Source organism: Eptesicus fuscus, chromosome 21, assembly GCF_027574615.1.
Source record: "Eptesicus fuscus isolate TK198812 chromosome 21, DD_ASM_mEF_20220401, whole genome shotgun sequence".
NCBI classification, from domain to species: Eukaryota; Metazoa; Chordata; class Mammalia; order Chiroptera; family Vespertilionidae; genus Eptesicus; species Eptesicus fuscus.
The window spans coordinates 22,217,957-22,236,466 of record NC_072493.1 but is presented as its reverse complement, the minus strand read 5'-3'; the positions used below and the strand labels follow the sequence as shown (position 1 = coordinate 22,236,466).

General features: G+C 42.9%; 1 protein-coding gene and 1 pseudogene across 3 annotated transcripts in view; one reads left to right on the top strand and one right to left on the bottom strand.

Annotated features, from left to right (window-relative positions):
* GPATCH1 (G-patch domain containing 1) overlaps window positions 1-18,510 on the top strand; it is a 52,812-nt gene that overhangs the window by 17,019 nt on the left and 17,283 nt on the right. For all 3 annotated transcript variants that reach the window (XM_008139779.3, XM_054710982.1, XM_054710983.1), the window contains exons 6-13: window positions 745-803; window positions 1,610-1,852; window positions 2,873-3,020; window positions 7,148-7,227; window positions 10,738-10,942; window positions 13,084-13,380; window positions 14,344-14,522; window positions 16,630-16,757. In XM_008139779.3, coding sequence (XP_008138001.2) covers window positions 745-803; window positions 1,610-1,852; window positions 2,873-3,020; window positions 7,148-7,227; window positions 10,738-10,942; window positions 13,084-13,380; window positions 14,344-14,522; window positions 16,630-16,757 — 1,339 coding nt within the window. The remainder of the gene's footprint in view (window positions 1-744; window positions 804-1,609; window positions 1,853-2,872; window positions 3,021-7,147; window positions 7,228-10,737; window positions 10,943-13,083; window positions 13,381-14,343; window positions 14,523-16,629; window positions 16,758-18,510) is intronic.
* On the bottom strand, window positions 14,594-15,104 carry LOC103284472 (phosphatidylinositol N-acetylglucosaminyltransferase subunit P-like; annotated as a pseudogene).

Below are 18,510 nucleotides of genomic sequence, written 5' to 3'. Positions count from 1 at the left end.
GATGCTCTAGCCAACTGAGCTACCTAGCCAGGGCCCTAATACTTTTTTTTTTTTTTAATGTTTTTATTGATTTTTAGAGAGAGAGGAAGGGAGAGGGATAGAGAAATAGAAACATCAATGAGAGAGGAACATCATTAATCGGCTGCCTCCGGCACGTCCCCGTATTGGAGATCCAGCCCGAAACCCAGACATGTGCCCTGACCAGGCATCGAACTGGTGACCTCTTGGTTTCTGGGTCAGTGCTCAACCACTGAGCCACACCGGCCTGGCCCTAATACTTTGTAATGGCTACATGTTTCTAGAAATGAAATTGCTGGGTAGTATGCAGGTATTTTAAGGGTTTTTGTGTGTAGTGTGAAATAGCTTTCTGGAAGAATTGTACTCGTTTACTTTCCCATCAGGAGACTGTTTCCTACTTCTGCCAAAACTGTGTCACAATTTAATGGGATTATTTTCTATTTCTTGCCCCTGGTCTCCCCAGCCAGACTATGACCTCTTAGAAGCAGCAATAATTACTTTAGGTTCTCCCTAGTGCTAGAGGAGTAGTGGTTACTCATTTCTCACATTGTAAGAGTGCAGAGGGGGCAAGGGCTGGGGGAAAACAGCTTCTGCGTGATCAGTCTCCAACCCTAAGGCTGTAGCACCTTTTACAAGGGCAGCCGTGTACCTCTAAAGAGTTTCAGCAGCTCGGATTTCTATATTCTCAGTGGCTCATGATTGATGCATTTGAAATCTCTTGTACAGATCCTGGAGTGAAAATCTATGGCTGTGCATTACCTCCGGGAGGCTCGGAAGGATCTGAGGTATTATATGGGATGACTGTAGCATTTGTTACTTCATGAAGGTGAAATTTTACAAATTGATTTTAAAAATATATAGCCGAATCCAGTTTGGCTCAGTGGATGGAGCGTCGGTCTGCGGACTGAAGGGTCCCAGGTTCGATTCCGGTCAAGGGCATGTTCGTTGGTTGCAGGCACATCCCCGGTAGCGGGTGTGCAGGAGGCGGCTGGTCGATGTTTCTCTCTGATCGATGTTTCTGGCTCTCTATCCCTCTCTCTTCCTCTCTGTAAAAAATCAATAAAATATATATATATATTTTTTTAAAAAAATATATATATATATAATTGATTTTTTAGGGAGAGGGAGAGATAGAAACATCGACCAGCTGCCTCCTGCATGCCCCCTACTGGGGATCAAGCTGGCAACCCGGGCATGTGCTCTGACCGGGAATTGAACCGGTGACCTCCGGTTCATGGGTTGATGCTCAACCACTGAGTCACACCTGCCAAGGCAGAAACAATTTTTGAAATGAATCATATCCCATTGCAGTGAAATACCCATACCCTGAAACTATCCTCATAATGTCAGATAATGTGTTCAGCAATATGCCTGCCAGCACCATAGATAGCCCAAGTCTGTTTAGATTCTTAAAATGGAATTACTTGTGTTAGTATCATTTGATCAGGGACTTGATGTAGTGATTTGTAATAGTGGAAATTAAAATTTGGTAAATGTTCTGTTTGGAATGAATCACTGCATTTGAAATTAGTATTTTATAGGCTTACTTTGCGCCAGCAAGTGACTCACCTTCATTCCACTTTTTAAATAGGATGAAGATGATGACTACCTGCTAGAAAATGTGACCTTTGCACCCAAGGATGTCATGCCTGTGGATTTCACACCTAAAGATAATGTACATGGACTGGCTTACAAGGGTCTGGATCCCCACCAAGCGCTGTTTGGAGCTTCAGGAGAACATCTTAATCTTTTCAGTGGGAGACCCGAGGGAACCAGCAATCTTCTTGGAGATATTGGAGTGAATAAAGGGAGAAAATTGGGAATTTCAGGCCAGGTAAGTGTTTCTGTTTTATAAACATGGAGCTATTGACAAATGAGAATACTCCTTATTATACTTGCCCCATAGTAGGGCACTCATTATTGATTGACTACATGAAGACCTCAAAGTGGTCATATTTTCCTTGGGATTTGTTCTGAAGATATGTAAAGTATACCTTCGTGATTTTAATATTTACTGCTGAGATCCTGTAACCTATGCTCTTGGTGGAGTTTGTGTGTTCCCAGGAGTGAGGACTAGTTTTTCACACTCTTGTGGGGCTGAGCAGAAAATCACACTTACCCTTTTGGTTTAGTTAATAGTTGAATTTCAGTCTGCTTCTCCAAGTTCAGGTCTAAGTTTGACTACCTCCTGGACTATTTCCTAGTGCCGCCAGCCTTAAGTTGGGAGTGTAGGTGCAAGTTTCATATGGGAGACTTGCTTTGTACCTTTGAGGAGATGGAGAGCTTTTCCTGACTGCCTGTCCTCTCAGATTGATTCAGAGGTTCTTTCCTAAATTACATTTAGGAAATGTCATTATTACCTTTTCTTTCTAAGCTACATTTAGAAAATGTCATTATTGTTTTTTCCAGTTCTTTTAACAGAAAGAGATACTTGGAGGTCATTTCCCGCAAAGATTAGGAGTTCTTACAGTGGCTGTTACAGTAGTGGTGGTCTCCAGGCCCTGGTCACCAGCTCTGTCCCAGGCCATACTGAACAGCAGATGAACACTCTTCCTTTCCCAATTAGAGGCCCCATTTCTCCTCCTGCACTGCTGCTTGCATGCATTCTCCATTCCTCTGCCCGTGCTAGGACCCGGACCCATAGCTGCAGGACCCGGACCCATAGCTGCTGCTGGGCATGGCATTCACATCTACAGGACTGGAGTCTGTGTATTAATCTGGGCCTCCCATTTGCTTCTCTCTTGGTGATCTTACCGTGCTAATGTGGGCTGTTCAATTACATTGTTAAAGTAGCTTTATCCTTCAGTGCAGACATATCTAAACCTGTATTGCTGTTTGAAACCTTGTTTTGAAGGCTTTTGGTGTTGGTGCCCTGGAAGAGGAAGATGATGATATCTATGCAACAGAAACTCTATCCAAGTATGACACCATTTTGAAGGACGAGGAGCCTGGAGATGGACTCTATGGCTGGACAGCGCCCAAGCAATATCAAAGTCAGAAAGGTGATTCCATAGACCCACAACTGATGGTAGGGAAGAAGGGATGGCAAGCTTGATACTGCAGTGTCAGCCTCCAAGGAGTAGGGAGTTTTTGGTCAAAGATGCAGATTGAGAAACAAAGTTAGAAGAAGAGACGCCCATTGTGGAAAGTAAGACAGAGGCAGGATTTAGAATGGGTCACAGCTGCCAGGCCAGTGTGGCTTAGTGGTTGAGCATCGAGCCATGAACCAAGAGGTCACCCGTTTGATTCCCAGTAGGTGGCATGCAGGAGGTAGCTGGTGTTTCTCTCTTCCTCTCCCTTCCTCTCTCTCTAAAATAAAAACAAACAAACAAGAAATGAAAACAAAACAAAAAAAAACAAACAAAAAACCACACATAAAAAAAAGAAAAGATTAATTCACTCCTATTAAAAAAAAAAAAAAAGAATAGGTCAAAGCCAAAACCAGTTAGCAAGGCAGGGCCACGGAGGGGAGGAAGAAGAGGTCTGGAATCAGGGAAGGAGCAAGTGTGTGGTCAGAGGGAAGCACTTCCAGCTCGAGGAACAAGGCAGGTGGTCAAAGGAGGCCAACTCCAGCAGTAGGTGTGAAGGCCAGATGTGGTGACCGGGTGGTAGGAATACTGAGAGCCCATAGGAAGATGGAGCTTGGCAGCCAGCCTGTCTTCTACTGTGTCCCTGGCTCTTAGGGGGCTCTTATTGGGCAAAGAGGTAGACATCTGTCAACACAACTTGAATTTCACGTCAGAGTCTATAGTGATTCAGAATCTAGGTAGTATTTCAATTATTTATTGATTGATTGATTGATTTTTTGAGAGAGAGAGGGAGGGGTAGAGACAGAGAAACATCGATTTGTTTTTCCACTTATTTATTCATACATTGGTTGAGTCTTGCATGTGCCCTGGCCCAGGGATGGAACCTGCAACCTTGGTGTATTGGGAGGACACTCTAACCAACTGAGCTACCTGGCCAGGGCCGGAAGTATTTTAAATTTTCAATCCAGAAAAGGTGTAGGGAGGAGGCAGGGCTACATAGGTATTTGTAGCATAAGATTTGGAACCAATCAGACCTGAATTTGGATCCCTGCTTTCTCCTGCCCAGCTGTGTGGCCCTGGGCAAGGCTTGTAACCTCTCTGGGCATCATTTGTAATGTGCGGATAAAATCCTCTCTCTGGCCTAGCTGGTGTGGCTCAGTGATTGAGCATTGACCCAAGAACCAAGAGGTTACCAGTTCAATTCCTGGTTAGGGCACATGTCCGGGTTTTGAGCTCAATTCCCAGTAGGGGGCATGCAGGAGGCAGCTGGTCAATGTTTCTCTCTCATTGATAATTCTGTCTCTCCCTCTCCCTTCCTCTCTCTCTAAAAATCAATAAAAACATATTTAAAATCCACTCTCAAGTAGTATGAGGATTAAATGGCATAACTGTGTTTGGCTCCTGCCTCAAAGGCTGATTAAATGGCACCTACTATTTATTCTTCAGTTACAATAATAATCACCCAAATAAAGTTAGGAGGCAAGAGCTGAGATGAAAAACAATCTATTCAGACATATGTAGCTATAGTCAGATAAAATTTGATCTAACTCTTGTAGAATACATATAAAACCATACTGTTGAAATACTCTAAGCATCACTCCCCAAAATGATGCCATTTTACATTTCTAGAAGAGAAAAGGCAGGTGTAAAACAGTTTTTAGGAGGTAGTTTGCTTAATGGTTGTGAACACAAACTCTGAAGACTGCTTGCCTGGGTTTCAGTACAAGCTACTTAACTTCTTTGTGCCTCGGCATCCTTGCCTGGACAGTGGGCATGACAATGGCGTAAGTGTCCCATGGAGGTTGTAATGTACGTAAAGGGCTTGACCTTGCCTGGCACACAGCCAGCACTCTGTAAGTGAGCGGCCTGCCATCTTTGCCACAGAAGATGCTGGAAGGGTGTGCTCCCAAATGTTAGTTGGAATTACCTCTGGGTGATAGACTACTTTTATTTTCTCCCTTTTGCATTCTTTTATATTTTTTGCTTTATCTTTATATTTTCAAAATTTTCTACTAACGTATCTTTATAACGTACAAGAAGTTATATAATATATATTAATGTTATAATATGTTAATATAGGTTCTATTAAATGCTAATTATTAATTATTAATTATATCAATATATGAACATAATTTGATGTTATTAACATAACATGTTGTATAATAATTACTAAACTGTAATAAATATACATATTTATTTATTTATTGTTAATCCTCACCCAAAGATATTTTTGTTGTTGTTAATCCTCACCTGAGGACATTTTTCCATTGATTTTTAGAGAATGTGGAAGGCCGGGGGAGAGACAGAGAGAGAAACATCAATGAGAGAGAGACACATCAATTGGTTGCCTCCTGCATTTGCCCAGACCAAGGCCTGGGATTGAACCTACAACCCAGTTTCCTGCCCTTGACTAGGAATCAAATCCTCAACACTTTGGTTGGTCCTCTACCCTTTGGGGCAAGGACTGATGCTCTAAGCACTGAGCAACACAGGCCAGGGCTTTTCCTTTATAGAACACTTTTGCCCGACTGATTCATCCCACCCCTTCCTGCATTGAGCTTGGGTAGGTGTCTCTCCCTGAGCTCCCCAGCTCCCTTTACCCCAGAGGCTGTCGCCCCCTCCTTCTCTCTTCCATAGCTGGCTGCCTCTTCTCTCCCACCCCTAGGGCTACATGATCTCTACAGCTTTGACCTTATGATTTTTCTTTCTTTAATTGACCCAGACTGGAAGTCGAACCTGCAACTTTTTAAAAAATATATATTTTATTGATTTTTTTTACAGAGAGGATGGGAGAGGGATAGAGAGTTAGAAACATCGATGAGAGAGAAACATCGGTCAGCTGCCTCCTGCACACCCCCTACTGGGTATGTGCCTGCAACCAAGGTACATGCCCTTGACCGGAATCGAACCTGGGACCCTTGAGTCCGAAGGCCAACGCTCTGTCCACTGAGCCAAACCCGTTAGGGCGAACCCGCAACTTTTTGATGGATAGGACAATGCTCCAATCGACTGAGCCACCTGACCAGGGTGACCTTATGGTTTTTCACTGAGTAAATCTCTAGTTAGCCAGTCATAATGGTTCTTACTTTTGTCTTTGATCCATAGGGCTATAATAAATATCCTCATGGCTCTTTATGCACATTTGCTGTATGTATAATTCATAAAAGTAAAACTGTAGGGTTTTAAAAGAATACAAAGTGACAAGAATGTGAAATTTAATCACAAATCACCTTACAGAATCCTAAGAACTTCCGGAAGCTGGTACAGAAGTTCAACAGGAGTTGAAGTACGGAGTGATTGTGTGGGGGAGGATAGTTGCCTGGCCTTGCAGTGCTGCCGGCGGCGGAAAGCCTCAGGCCCACCTGCACTGCGGGCTGAACCCCAGCTTGAGGACTGACACCAGCTGTGTCAGTGCTCGTGGTGGTCGTGGGCACGGCCTGTGGCTACAGAAAATGCAGCAGAACCACTGTGCGCAGGAAATCCTTGGTGATCAAAGAGCCTTTGCCGATCGGGTTGTCTCTGCGCCCAGTGGAGGACCCCTGGCTTTAAGTCAGAGGGCGTTGGTCACTTTGTTTCCCGAATTAGTGATCTTTATCTCTTATTAGAATTTCACTTGAGAAAAAGACAAAAGTGCCTTTTAATTTGTACTAAGATTAGGTTACCGGCTGACCTGGTTGCATTGCCTTTGGTATCCTATTTGGATGGTTGCTAAGAAAATTGGGAGGTAGTCTCATGGTTCTTCACCTGGTTTTAGAAATGACCCTCTCACAGTTAGGATTTTTACTTTCATCTGTCCTTGTTCTCTTTATGGTTTTTCTTGAGATCTTTTACTCCACAGAGTATATGTTTTGGTGCCCCTTAGCTTAGGACTTCAAGCACCTTTTTCTGGAGGCCATAGCCTTGGGTCCTGGGCAGCCTAAGCACTGTGGGCGGTGTGGGGCTGGCTGCCGGAGTCAACAGAGGTATTTCCTCCTTTACTGCTATCTCCGTGTGATATCACGGGTGACTTGTAGCCTTTGTGTGCTTAGAGATTAAAAGCTGACGTCTTTGTCTTTTTCTTATCTATACTTCTGAATTTAATCAATGATATCATTTTGTAGAATCAGAAAAAGATCTTCGATACATTGGCAAAATATTGGATGGATTTTCCTTGGCTTCTAAATCTTTGTCTTCTAAGAAAGTAAGAGTTTTTATTTTTTACTTTTTACTGGTTTTAGTACTTAAAATATTTGCTGAGTTATATCAACAACTGGAATGATAAGTAAATTCTGTTTTCAAAAGCACCAGCATAGTTACTAACGATTGAGGAAAACATATCCTGTATTAGAAATGGCAGTCAGTAGCCACATTGTATTCAAAACAGCTAATTGCTGATCTTTTATTTATTTTTTATTTTTTTAAAAATATATTTTATTGATTTTTTACAGAGAAGAAAGGGAGAGGGATAGAGAGTTAGAAACATCGATGAGAGAGAAACATCGATCAGCTGCCTCCTGCACACCCCCTACTAGGGATGTAACCGCAACCAAGGTACATGCCCTTGACCGGAATCGAACCTGGGACCCTTGAGTCCGCAGGCTGACGCTCTATCCACTGAGCCAAACCGGTTGGGGCTAATTGCTGATCTTTTAAATCCAGACTTAGAGTGAGTAGTTTTTTTCCATTAAAAAAAATTACGTTAGAAACTGGTGGGAGAATGGAATTGATAAAATTCTAGGGACAATGTAATTTAAGGAAAATTAGGAAACTTTCAAAAAGCTGTAATGACCCACAGCCCTGAATCCTCCTCAACGCTTGAGGCATTAATGTGGACGAGGTTCCCTGGGCTCCTTGCTGGGCAAGCAGGAGGGAGAGAAACCACGTACATGCAGGTCAAGTCTGGGGAGAACTCTGTGCGTTTTTTCAGATAGTCCTGTTTTTATGGGATTTTGTTACAGCTTAGCCAAGTGGTGCTCTTTTAAAAAAATATATTTTATTGATTTTTTACAGAGATGAAGGGAGAGGGTAGAAACATTGATGAGAGAGAAACATCGATCAGCTGCCTTCTGCACACCCCCTACTGGGGATGTGTCCACAGCCAAGGTACATGCCCTTGACCGGAATCGAACCTGGGACCTTTCAGTCCGCAGGCCGACGCTCTATCCACTGAGCCAGACCGTTAGGGCCAAGTGGTGCTCTTTAACACCCCTCAGAGTCACCTGTTCCTAGGTGGACATCTCTAGTTAGTTGGTGCTAATAGCTCAGGAGAGGCTCCTGGCATTTATTTTGTTGGCGTAATGGGCTTCTTGTTTTTCATTCAGCAAACATTTGTCTTGGCCTGTGGTTCTCCAGAACTGGGTTGTCCAGGAGCAGTGCAGCCTGAGAAACTGCATTTGGCATTACAGCAGCTGCCATTGGTTTAGTCGCAATAGTTAATGTATTGTAATAATGAGCAGAATATATTTAAAACAGTGTTGGGTGCATACTAAGCTGTTATTACTAACAGAAATGTCAAAGGAGAATGCGAGTTTTTTACATTTATGAAACAGGAGCATAAAAACGCTTGAGAAATACTCATTTGACTCAGGGTTCAAGGATAAATAGGACAAAGTCCTGACCGCCAAATAGCTCCTATTCAGTGAGGGTGCAAGACAGACAAGTTCACTGAAGGGTAGAGTGCCGTAGTGGACAGATGGGCTCTGGGGTTCCCGAGGTGCTCCTCACTTGGAGCGTGAGTGATTCAGAAGAGTGCTATGTTCACCTACTTTTTCACAGACAGGCAAGTTTTCTAAATATGTGGCTAAAAACCCACCTCTAAAATGCTTTGACTCTGATGGAGGATTTGAAGACGTGTGTGTACGCACCCCTTTTCTGCCATGCTCTGCTGGATTTTTGTGTCTTGGTAACATGAGGGTGTTTGCTGGCTGATTGGGGAGTCTGTTTTTCAGAGAAGGTGGTCAGGTTAAGATGGTGAAAAATGTATTTCCTAACAGAGATAATACCACTCTTCTATAGATTTTCATCATGCCAGGTGCTTCCCTACAGGGAACCACCTGGGAACCTTACAACCATCTGGGAAACTTGGGAAACTCCATTTGTTGCTGACTTTGTGGGGTGGGTCGCAGGCATCATTACTCTTTAAAGCCTCAGGTGAGCCCAGTGTGCAGCTGGGGCTGAGAACTACTGCCAGCGGGCATCAGTGCGTCACTGGTTACAGGCTCAGGGTTTCAGGCAGCTGAAAAATCTAGAACACAGCTTACATAGGACTGCCCATAGTGCAAGAGAGACCAAGTGCAAGAGGGACCATTTACTTATTTAAAAAGTATGTTTTTATTTATTTCAGAGAGAGAAAGGGAGAAGGAGAGAGAGATATAGAACATCGAGGAGAGAGAAACATCATCATCAATTGGCTGCTTCCTGCACTCCCCCTCCTGGGGGATTGAGCCCGAAACCTGGGCATGTGCCCTGACCAGGAATCGAATCATGACTTGGTTCATAGGTCATTGCTCAATGATTGAGCCACACCAACTGAGCAAGAGAGACCATTTAAAAATGTCTAATACTTAAAAAAAAAAAGATTTTTTAAATAAAGAGTTTATTTGAGCCAAAACTAACGACATATGCCAGGAAGAAAGATCTCAAATGCTTCTTGAAATACTTTATTTTTAACTTATATGTTCTGCTATCATTAATGCCTGAGTTTCCCAAATACTATATTTTGATTTCAGTTCAGTCAGCTGTTTTTTAAATTCATATTTTTTGAGAGGGAGTGGGAGAGAGACAAAAACATAAAAACATAGAAACATAGAAATATCTATGTGAGAGTGAAACATTGATTGGCTGCTTCCTGCTGGGAATTGAGCCCACAACCCAGGCATGTGCCCTGATCAGGAATCGAACCAGCAACCTTTCTGTGCATGAGCCAATGCCCAAACAACCAAGCCACACCAGCCAGGGCTCAGTCAGCTTTTGAATTAAAAATACCTCACATAGCCCTGACTGGTTTTGCTCAGTGGATAGAGCATCGGCCTGCAGACTGAAGGGTCCTGGGTTCGATTCCAGTCAAGGGCAGATGCCCGGATTGCAGGCTTGATCCCCAGTAGGGGGCGTGCAGGAGGCAGCCGCTCTATGATTCACTCTCATCACTGATGTTTCTCTCTCTCTCTCTCTCTCCTCTCCCTTCCTCTCTGAAATCAATAAAAAAGTATGTTAAAAAATACCTCAGATAAAAAAAACTAAGGCCTAAAGTTCCAATTTGGAATTGAAACAACCAGAAAAACATTTCTGAATTTAAAAGTAACTTATTTAAAGATATTTTTTCTGTACCTTGAACCATACTTTTCTAAAATTTCTGATATACAGTGGGCCAGTTCTGCACGTGGGCTTGTACATCATGTTATTGTTGTCATCGTTCTTGTTCTTATATGAAACATGCATATTAGCATCTCTGTGTAGAGTGGTCAGGGGTGATATTAAAAATGTCTGGTTGTTAGAACAGTGTGGTTCTGGTGACCCTCCACAGCCAGAATGGATGTTGGCTGGGCACCGGGACAATCTGTTCCCACTGCTGCCTACCCACCTTCTGAATGTTAGCCTGGGAAAGGCTGGGGTGGATAACGCTCAGAGGTAACAGGTTTTCTTGGTTAAATCAATCACCATCATCTTGCAGCCTGTATTTTCAGAATTTTGTTCTCTGTGGTTTTTTTTAAAGATTTATCCACCACCTGAATTGCCAAGAGACTATCGACCAGTGCATTATTTCAGACCTGTGGTAGCTGCAACCTCAGAGAACTCCCACTTACTTCAAGTGTTATCAGAATCAGCTGGAAAGTCAATACATGACCCAGGGACACAGAGTAGACACCAACTGAATGCCTCCAAGCGGGGAGAGTTGCTAGGAGAAACACCTATTCAAGGTATGTGTCATGGAGAAGATTAAAGTCATTAAATTGATAATAATCTGAGTGATCAAAATCAAAATGGAAAGATGTTTTCCCATTGAAACTTCCCATGATTTTGTATTCCCAAACTGGGAATAAAATTGTTTATTGTACATAAACGTAAGTGTACATCCTTTACTTCTTAAGACTTGTTTCCCACCATTAGTTTCAGTTATGTCATTGAAATTACAACCCTTATCTTAAGCTCAGCAGTTTTCAGATTTTAATAATTGTTCAGCAATGTTGCGAAGACTAGGGACATGTGTACCTTCACTTTCTTTGCACAGCCTGGGAATAGGATGTTTTCCTCAGGGGAAAGGGTTCTGCAGCACTTCCCTGAAAGCCTGAAAGGAATGAATGCATGTGAATGTGTGGGCAGATGTAGAGAATCCCCTGTATGTTGGAGCAGAAAGACCCACTAAGCAAGATGAACTTGTACTTGCCCTTTGGGAGCCTAACAGGTATCTCAGATATGAGAGACCCAAACAGAAGTCTTGGTTCCCACTTCTTTCCCCAAACTTGCTTTTTCTCCAGTCTTCGCCTTCTCAGTAAATGTGACCCACTGCTCAGATCAGAATGTAGGAATTCTAGTTCTTAGCTCCTCTTCTTCCTTCCCTCCGCTGACCCTATCCACAGCAAGTCCTCTCATTTCTACCCCATGTACTTTTCTGCATTTCTGCTGCTTCCCCGTGGTCTGAGTGCCCATCTACTCTCACCTGGACTATTGCAGTAGCTTCCTGATTGGACTGAATTTGTCCTCGTCAGTCCATTCCCCTCAACAGTAGCTAGGTGAACCAAATTATATCACTATTCCCCTTAAAATGATCTAGTACTTATTTTTTTTTGGTTTATTTTTATTTATTGATTTGAGAGAGAGACATTGATTTTTTTGTTCCACTTGTTTATGAATTCATTGGTTGATTCTTGTATATGCCCTGACCGGATTGAACCACAACCTTGGCATATTGAGATGACTCTCTAACCAACTGAGCTACCTGGCCAGGGCCACCAGTACTTCTTCCTTTTTAAAAATATATTTTTATTGATTTCAGAGAGGAGGGGTGAAGGAGAGAGAGATAGAAACATCAGTGATGAGAGAGAATCAATCAGCTGTCTCCTGCATGCCCCACACTTGGATCAAGTCTGCAACCTGGGCATGTGTCCTGACTGGGAATCGAACCCTGAACTTCTGGTTCATAGGCTGACGCTCAACCACTGAGCCATACCAGCTGGGCCTTCCCTTATATTTTGGCTTCTTCTTTTTATTTAGAGGTTACCTCAAATATTATCTCTTTAGAGCAGGGGTCCTCAAACTTTTTAAACAGGGCGCCAGTTCATTGTCCCTCAGACCGTTGGAGGGCCAGACTATAGTTTTAAAAAAAACTATGAACAAATTCCTATGCACACTGCACATATCTTATTTTGAAGTAAAAAAACAAAACGGCAAAAACACCCGCATGTGGCCCGCGGGCCGTAGTTTGAGGACGCCTGCTTTAGAGGGACCTTCCAGGCTTTCCCCGCCCACCATATAAGCTAGTTATCTCTCCCTCCACCCCCACAGCTAGCCCTCTCACTTAAGCCACCCTCAATCACATCACCCTATTTTTCCCCATAGTACTGCTCTCATAGCATTCCTCTGCTGTTGGTTTTTGGCTTCTTTAATGTCCTTCTGCCTCATTTGTGAGAGCAAGACCTTGTCTGCATTGTCCTCCAGCTCCAGGTCAGTGTGTGGCATGGAGTGAGTGCTCAGTGAGCATTTGTGACATGAGTGTGTTCGTGATGGGTAACTGCTCTGAACCGGAGCTTGTGCTGAGCAGGACTGTGGAAATGGAGGCCACCAGGGACTGGAGGTCTGGAGTTCGAGATGTCAGCTTCCTCTTTCAGGGACCACTCACTGGCCTGATAAACATCCAAGTAGTAACCTCCATTTTTACCAACTGTAAAATGGGCTTAGATTTTATTACTGTCTAGATTACAGGGGTAATTTGAATACAGATGAAACACTAAATGTAAAGTACACTAATTACATGAATGTGTGATATTGAAAGTGTATGTACAGAAAAATGTAAGTAAATTTGTCTTACTTTTCATCTCTTCCTATTATTGTTTTTATTTAGGTTCAGCTACTTCAGTGTTAGAATTTCTGTCCCAAAAAGATAAAGAGAGATTCAAAGAAATGAAGCAGGCAACTGACCTTAAAGCAGCTCAACTCAGGGCCCTGAGTCTGGCCCAGAATGCCGCAAGCAGCAGAGCCCAGCCGCCCTCTCCAGACGTCGGACACGGCTCTTGGCACACGGCATTGAGTGGTGGGACGGTCACCACAAAAGCCAGCAACTTCAAACCTTTTGCCAAAGATCCAGAAAAGCAAAAGCGATATGAAAAGTTTTTAGCAAATATGAAACGGGGTCAGAAAGGTGGGTGCTAGGCCTAGGTCTCCCATGTCTCAGCCAGCGGCAGTGCTCTTGGTATTCTGAGATTTAAAGTTGAAGCACCCTGCTCTGCCAGTGTGCTTCGTTCTGCCGGAAACAGTGCAGAGATTTCAGGCCCTGGCTTTTGCCCTTAGGAAGGAAGGACAGTTGCCTTGTGTTCCTGTTGATCTCAGGTCCCGAAGCTAGCTGTTTAATTAGAGAACATGCCGTGGTGGTGGCTAATGCTAAATTACAGACCATTTACTGTTTGCAAATGCTTGATCTCTGAAAGTGTTGTATTTCACACAAGAGAACAAGGTCATCTTCCACTTATCTTAAGGTCGTACCCACCCAGCCCTAATCATAGTTTAAAATTTGACTGATAGAGGAGAGTTGGCTGTTGAACCATCACACAGGGTAAAAAAATCACTCTGATCTATGAAGTAAATAAAGATGGCAAGACGGGAGAGGGCTGACTGTTATACCCAGCAGTCCTTGTGAGAGGTAGCAAATTTAAAGGGTTTGATTTTCCAAAGCAGATCTTTGTGTACTGTGCTTGAACTCCCTCTTAAGAATCCAGACCCCAAATGTTTATTTGGTAAATTAAAAAAAAGTTAGAAAAATAAAGAAAGTTAGAGAAAGGAATGTTTTTCTGCCAAAACTTAGGAATGTAATTGGGATGAACTTAATGTCTGGGAATGGTAACAGGTTCCTTGTTTCGAAGATGTAATCAAGCATTAGTTCCCAATTTTTTTTCTCTGATGTATGCAGTAGAATTCAAAAGAAGCATCATTTTGAGAGAGTGAGCAATATGACCTGTCAAGTACCTCCCCACCATGCTCTTAAAAACCAGCGTGAGGACTTGTTTCTGGTGAAATCTGTAGGGACCCAGTGGTGCCACCAGGTGTCCCCCTTTAAGCCCCATGTTTTTCCTAAGAGTGAAGGGGTTTCTTGTTCTCTGTACCGTAGATGCTCTGGAACATTGTCTGGATCCCAGTATGACAGAGTGGGAGCGAGGCCGAGAACGGGAGGAATTTGCTCGGGCAGCCCTGCTGTATGCATCTTCCCATTCGACCTTGTCCTCCAGGTTCACTCATGCCAAGGAGGACGACGATTCAGATCAAGTAGAAGTTCCTCGAGACCAAGAGGTCTGTTACCATTATGTCCCTTCCTGGTGTATTTATTTTTATTATTATTATTATTATTATTATTTTTTTTTTTACATTTTAAAAAATATTTTAATACTGGGTATTAATAAGAGAGATAATTATGGTCAAAATTATTATGCCAAAACTTGCAATAAATGTTTGATGGTAGTGTATATACAACTCAGTTTTTGGTGTAAGATTCTTTGGCAGTCAGAAAGAAAATCTGATTTACTTCGCTAATAGGAATATCTCTTAACACTGGGATGGCTTCTTCCTGATATTTCTTCTGCTGCTGATTTTTAGCATAGTTATCTGTGACTGTATGAATGGAGTTGAGTGTCGAGGTGCTCATCATGTTTACTCCATGTAAGAGGACATACCCGATTACTATGGTAATTAGGAGGTAGACGGGCATTGCGACTGCCCAGTACTTTTGAGGCCAATAGGTCAAGCTTAAGGCGTTCAGCCAAGACTCGGGAACAAAAGCCCATACGAGATACAGGATGAAGCCAAATTGGGAGCTTAAGAAAAGAACAAAGCCATAAATCGCTTTGGCAATGGCGATGGTGAATTTTCCACCATTTTCCCTTTGAGACAATGAAGTCAAGGTGGTTCTTGACCTTGACTCCTTCAAGCGCCCACTTGGGCCCCTCCCAACAGCTCAGCCTCTCAGCGAGGAGTTTCCTGCGAAAGTGCCTGCGGAGCCGAGGGGCGACGGCGCCCCCATCCCTGTGCAGATGCCCCTACCTGGTGTATTTAAAAAAAAAAAGGTTTTTATTGATTTTTTTTTTTGAGAGAGAGGAAGGGACACAGAGAGAGAGCGCACTCGCGTGAAAGAGAAACATCAATCAGTTGCCTCTCATATACATCCTGACCAGGGATAGAACCGGTGACCTTTTGATGCACAGAGCGACGCTCAATCAACTGAGCCACTCCAGCCAGGGCGCCTGGTGCATTTAAAAAAAATTATATTTATTGTTGAAAGTATTAGAGACACTCCCCTTCCTTCCATTGACCCTCTCCTCCCCACTCCTGCCCCCTTCTCACTCCTGGTACATTAAAAAAAATTTTTTTATTCATTGATTTGAGAGAGAGAGGAAGGGGAGGAGAGAGAGAGAGGAACATCAATTTGTTGTTTCACTTGTTTATGCATTCATTGGTTGATTCTTTTATTTTTTTAAAAATATATTTTTATTGATTTCAGAGAAGAAGGGAGAGAGGGAGAGAGAGAGAAAAACATCAATGATGAGAGAGAGTCATTGATTGGCTGCCTCCTGCACACCCCCCACTGGGGAACAAGCCCGCAACCTGGGCATGTGCTCTTGACCAGAATCAAACCTGGGACCCTTCAGTCCACAGGCTGACGCTCTATCCATTGAGCCAAACTGGCTAGGGCTCATTGGTTGATTCTTATAAGTGCCCTGACCAAGATTGAACCTGGAACCTTGGCGTATTGGGACAATGCTCTAACCAACTGAGCTACCTGGCCAGGGCCTACCGGGTGCATTTTAAAATTAAAACATTGCATAGCTGCTGAGTGAACTAAGTCAGTCAGAGAAAGACAAGTATCACATTGTCTCACTCATATGTAAAATCTAATTGACAAAATAAACTGATGAACAGAGTGGATCCAGAGACATGGAAGCATGGAACAGTATGGAATCTTGGAGGGAAAGTGGGGGAGGGTAGGTGGGTGGGAAGTAATCAACTGAAGACTTGTATGCATATATGCATAACCCATGGACACAGATAGTGGGATGGAGGGCCTGGGGTAAGGGGCGGAGGTGGGCTGGAGGGGGAGTCAATGGGGAATAAAAGGGGGCATATGTAATACTTTCAACAATAAAGATTTTTAAAAAACTAAAAAAATACACACAAAACACTGCATAGCTAAATATTTAAATTCCCCCAGTGAAAAGATCAAAATATACATGGCATTGTAAAATTATAAATTATGTTTATGTTTTTAGCTTCCAGTGTACTTTAGCAAAAATGTAGAATGACTGGTTGTGTAATTGTGAAAAATTGCTTGGAAACTTTTAAACTGAAGAGCAGTCAGGTCAATTGTGTGACCACCTGATGACACAGAGTGCATGTCTTTTCCCAGAATGATGTCAATGACAAGCAGTCGGCTGTGAAGATGAAGATGTTTGGGAAGCTCACCCGAGACACATTTGAATGGCATCCTGACAAGCTTCTATGTAAGAGGTTTAATGTCCCTGACCCTTATCCAGAGTAAGTTGGATAAAACTCCCCTTCCATCAGTACTTATTCCCTATATTAAAGCTGTTTTTCTTCTTATATGCTCATATAAATTCCCTTTTTCTAGATTAACTTACTTGAGTTGCAAATTGTGCAGATTTAACTTCTATTAATTTGTTACTGAGAAAATAAACATCCAGATAGCAAACTTATTCCATATTGAAGATATAAAACTCAGATATGTCAAGTAATAAAACTTAATGCTTGTCTAATTTGCCACTTTTTTCAATCCTATGCTATATAATAAAAGACTAATATTCAAATCTACTGAGTGGCAGAACGACTGGTTGCTGTGACACGCACTGACCACCCAGGGGGCAGACGCTCAATACAGGAGCTGCTCCCTGGTGGTCAGTGCACTCCCACAGGGGGAGTGCTGCTCAGCCAGAAGCCGGGCTCATGGCTGGCAAGCGCAGTGGTGTTGGCGAGAGCATCTCTTGCCTCTGTGGCAGCGCTAAGGATGTCCTAAGCCATCAGTCGGACATCCCCCAAGGGCTCCCAGACTGCGAGAGGGTACAGGTTGGGCTGAGGGATGCCCCCACCTCCAGGGCATGATTTTCGTGCACTGGGCCTCTAATAATTCATGCACTGGGCCTCTAGTAATTCATATACAGTTTACATTTAAAATGTTACTTAAGTTTTATAATTTTTTATAAGAACTTAGTACTTCTTTTTTTTTAAAAAATATATTTCATTGATTTTTTTTTTTTACAGAGAGGAAGAGAGAGGGATAGAGAGTTAGAAACATCGATCAGCTGCCTCTTGCACAACCCCTACTGGGGATGTGCCCGCAACCAAGGTACATGCCCTTGACCGGAATCGAACCTGGGACCCTTGAGTCCAAAGGCTGACGCTCTATCCACTGAGCCAAACCGGTTTCGGCAGAACTTAGTACTTCTTATTTGAATATAAACACCCCAAGAAAGCATATACAGTTGAATCAGAGACTTTGTTAGAAGATTTAGGTACGCAGTTGACCCTTGAACAATGAAGCAGTTAGAGCCTCTGACACCATTCCCCCACCCCCCCACCCCCAGTAAAAAGTCCATGTATAACTTTTTTAAACAAATTACACTTTATTTATTTTTATTTATTTTTAAATCCTCACCCGAGGATATTTTTCCATTGATTTTTTAGAGAGAGTGGAAGAGAGAGGGAAAGACAGAGAGAAACATTGATGTGAGAGAATAACATCAGTTGGTTGCCTCCTGCACAAGCCCTGACCAGGAGCCTGCAATTGAGCTACGTGCCCTTGACCAGAATGGAACCCGGGACGCTTTGGTCCACAGGCCAAGTGCTCTATCTACTGAGCCAAACCGGCTAGAGCTATAACTTCTTTTTTTTAAAGGTCCAATGAATTCTCATTCCAAAGGTTTTTTATTTTATGTATGTATTTATTTATTTATTTAAATATATTTTATTGATTTTTTAGAGAGGAAGAGAGAGGCATAGAGAGTTAGAAACATTGATGAGAGAGAAACATCCATCAGCTGCCTCTTGCACACCCCCCACTGGGGATGTGCCCGCAACCAAGGTACATGCCCTTGACCGGAATCGAACCTGGGACCCTTCAGTCCACAGGCCGACGCTCTATCCACTGAGCCAAACCGGTTTCGGCTATTTTATTTTATTTAAGAGAGAGGAAGGAAGAGGGATAGAGATATAGAAATATCAATGAGAAAGAAACATCGATTGGTTACCTCATGCATGCCCCCTACTGGGGATC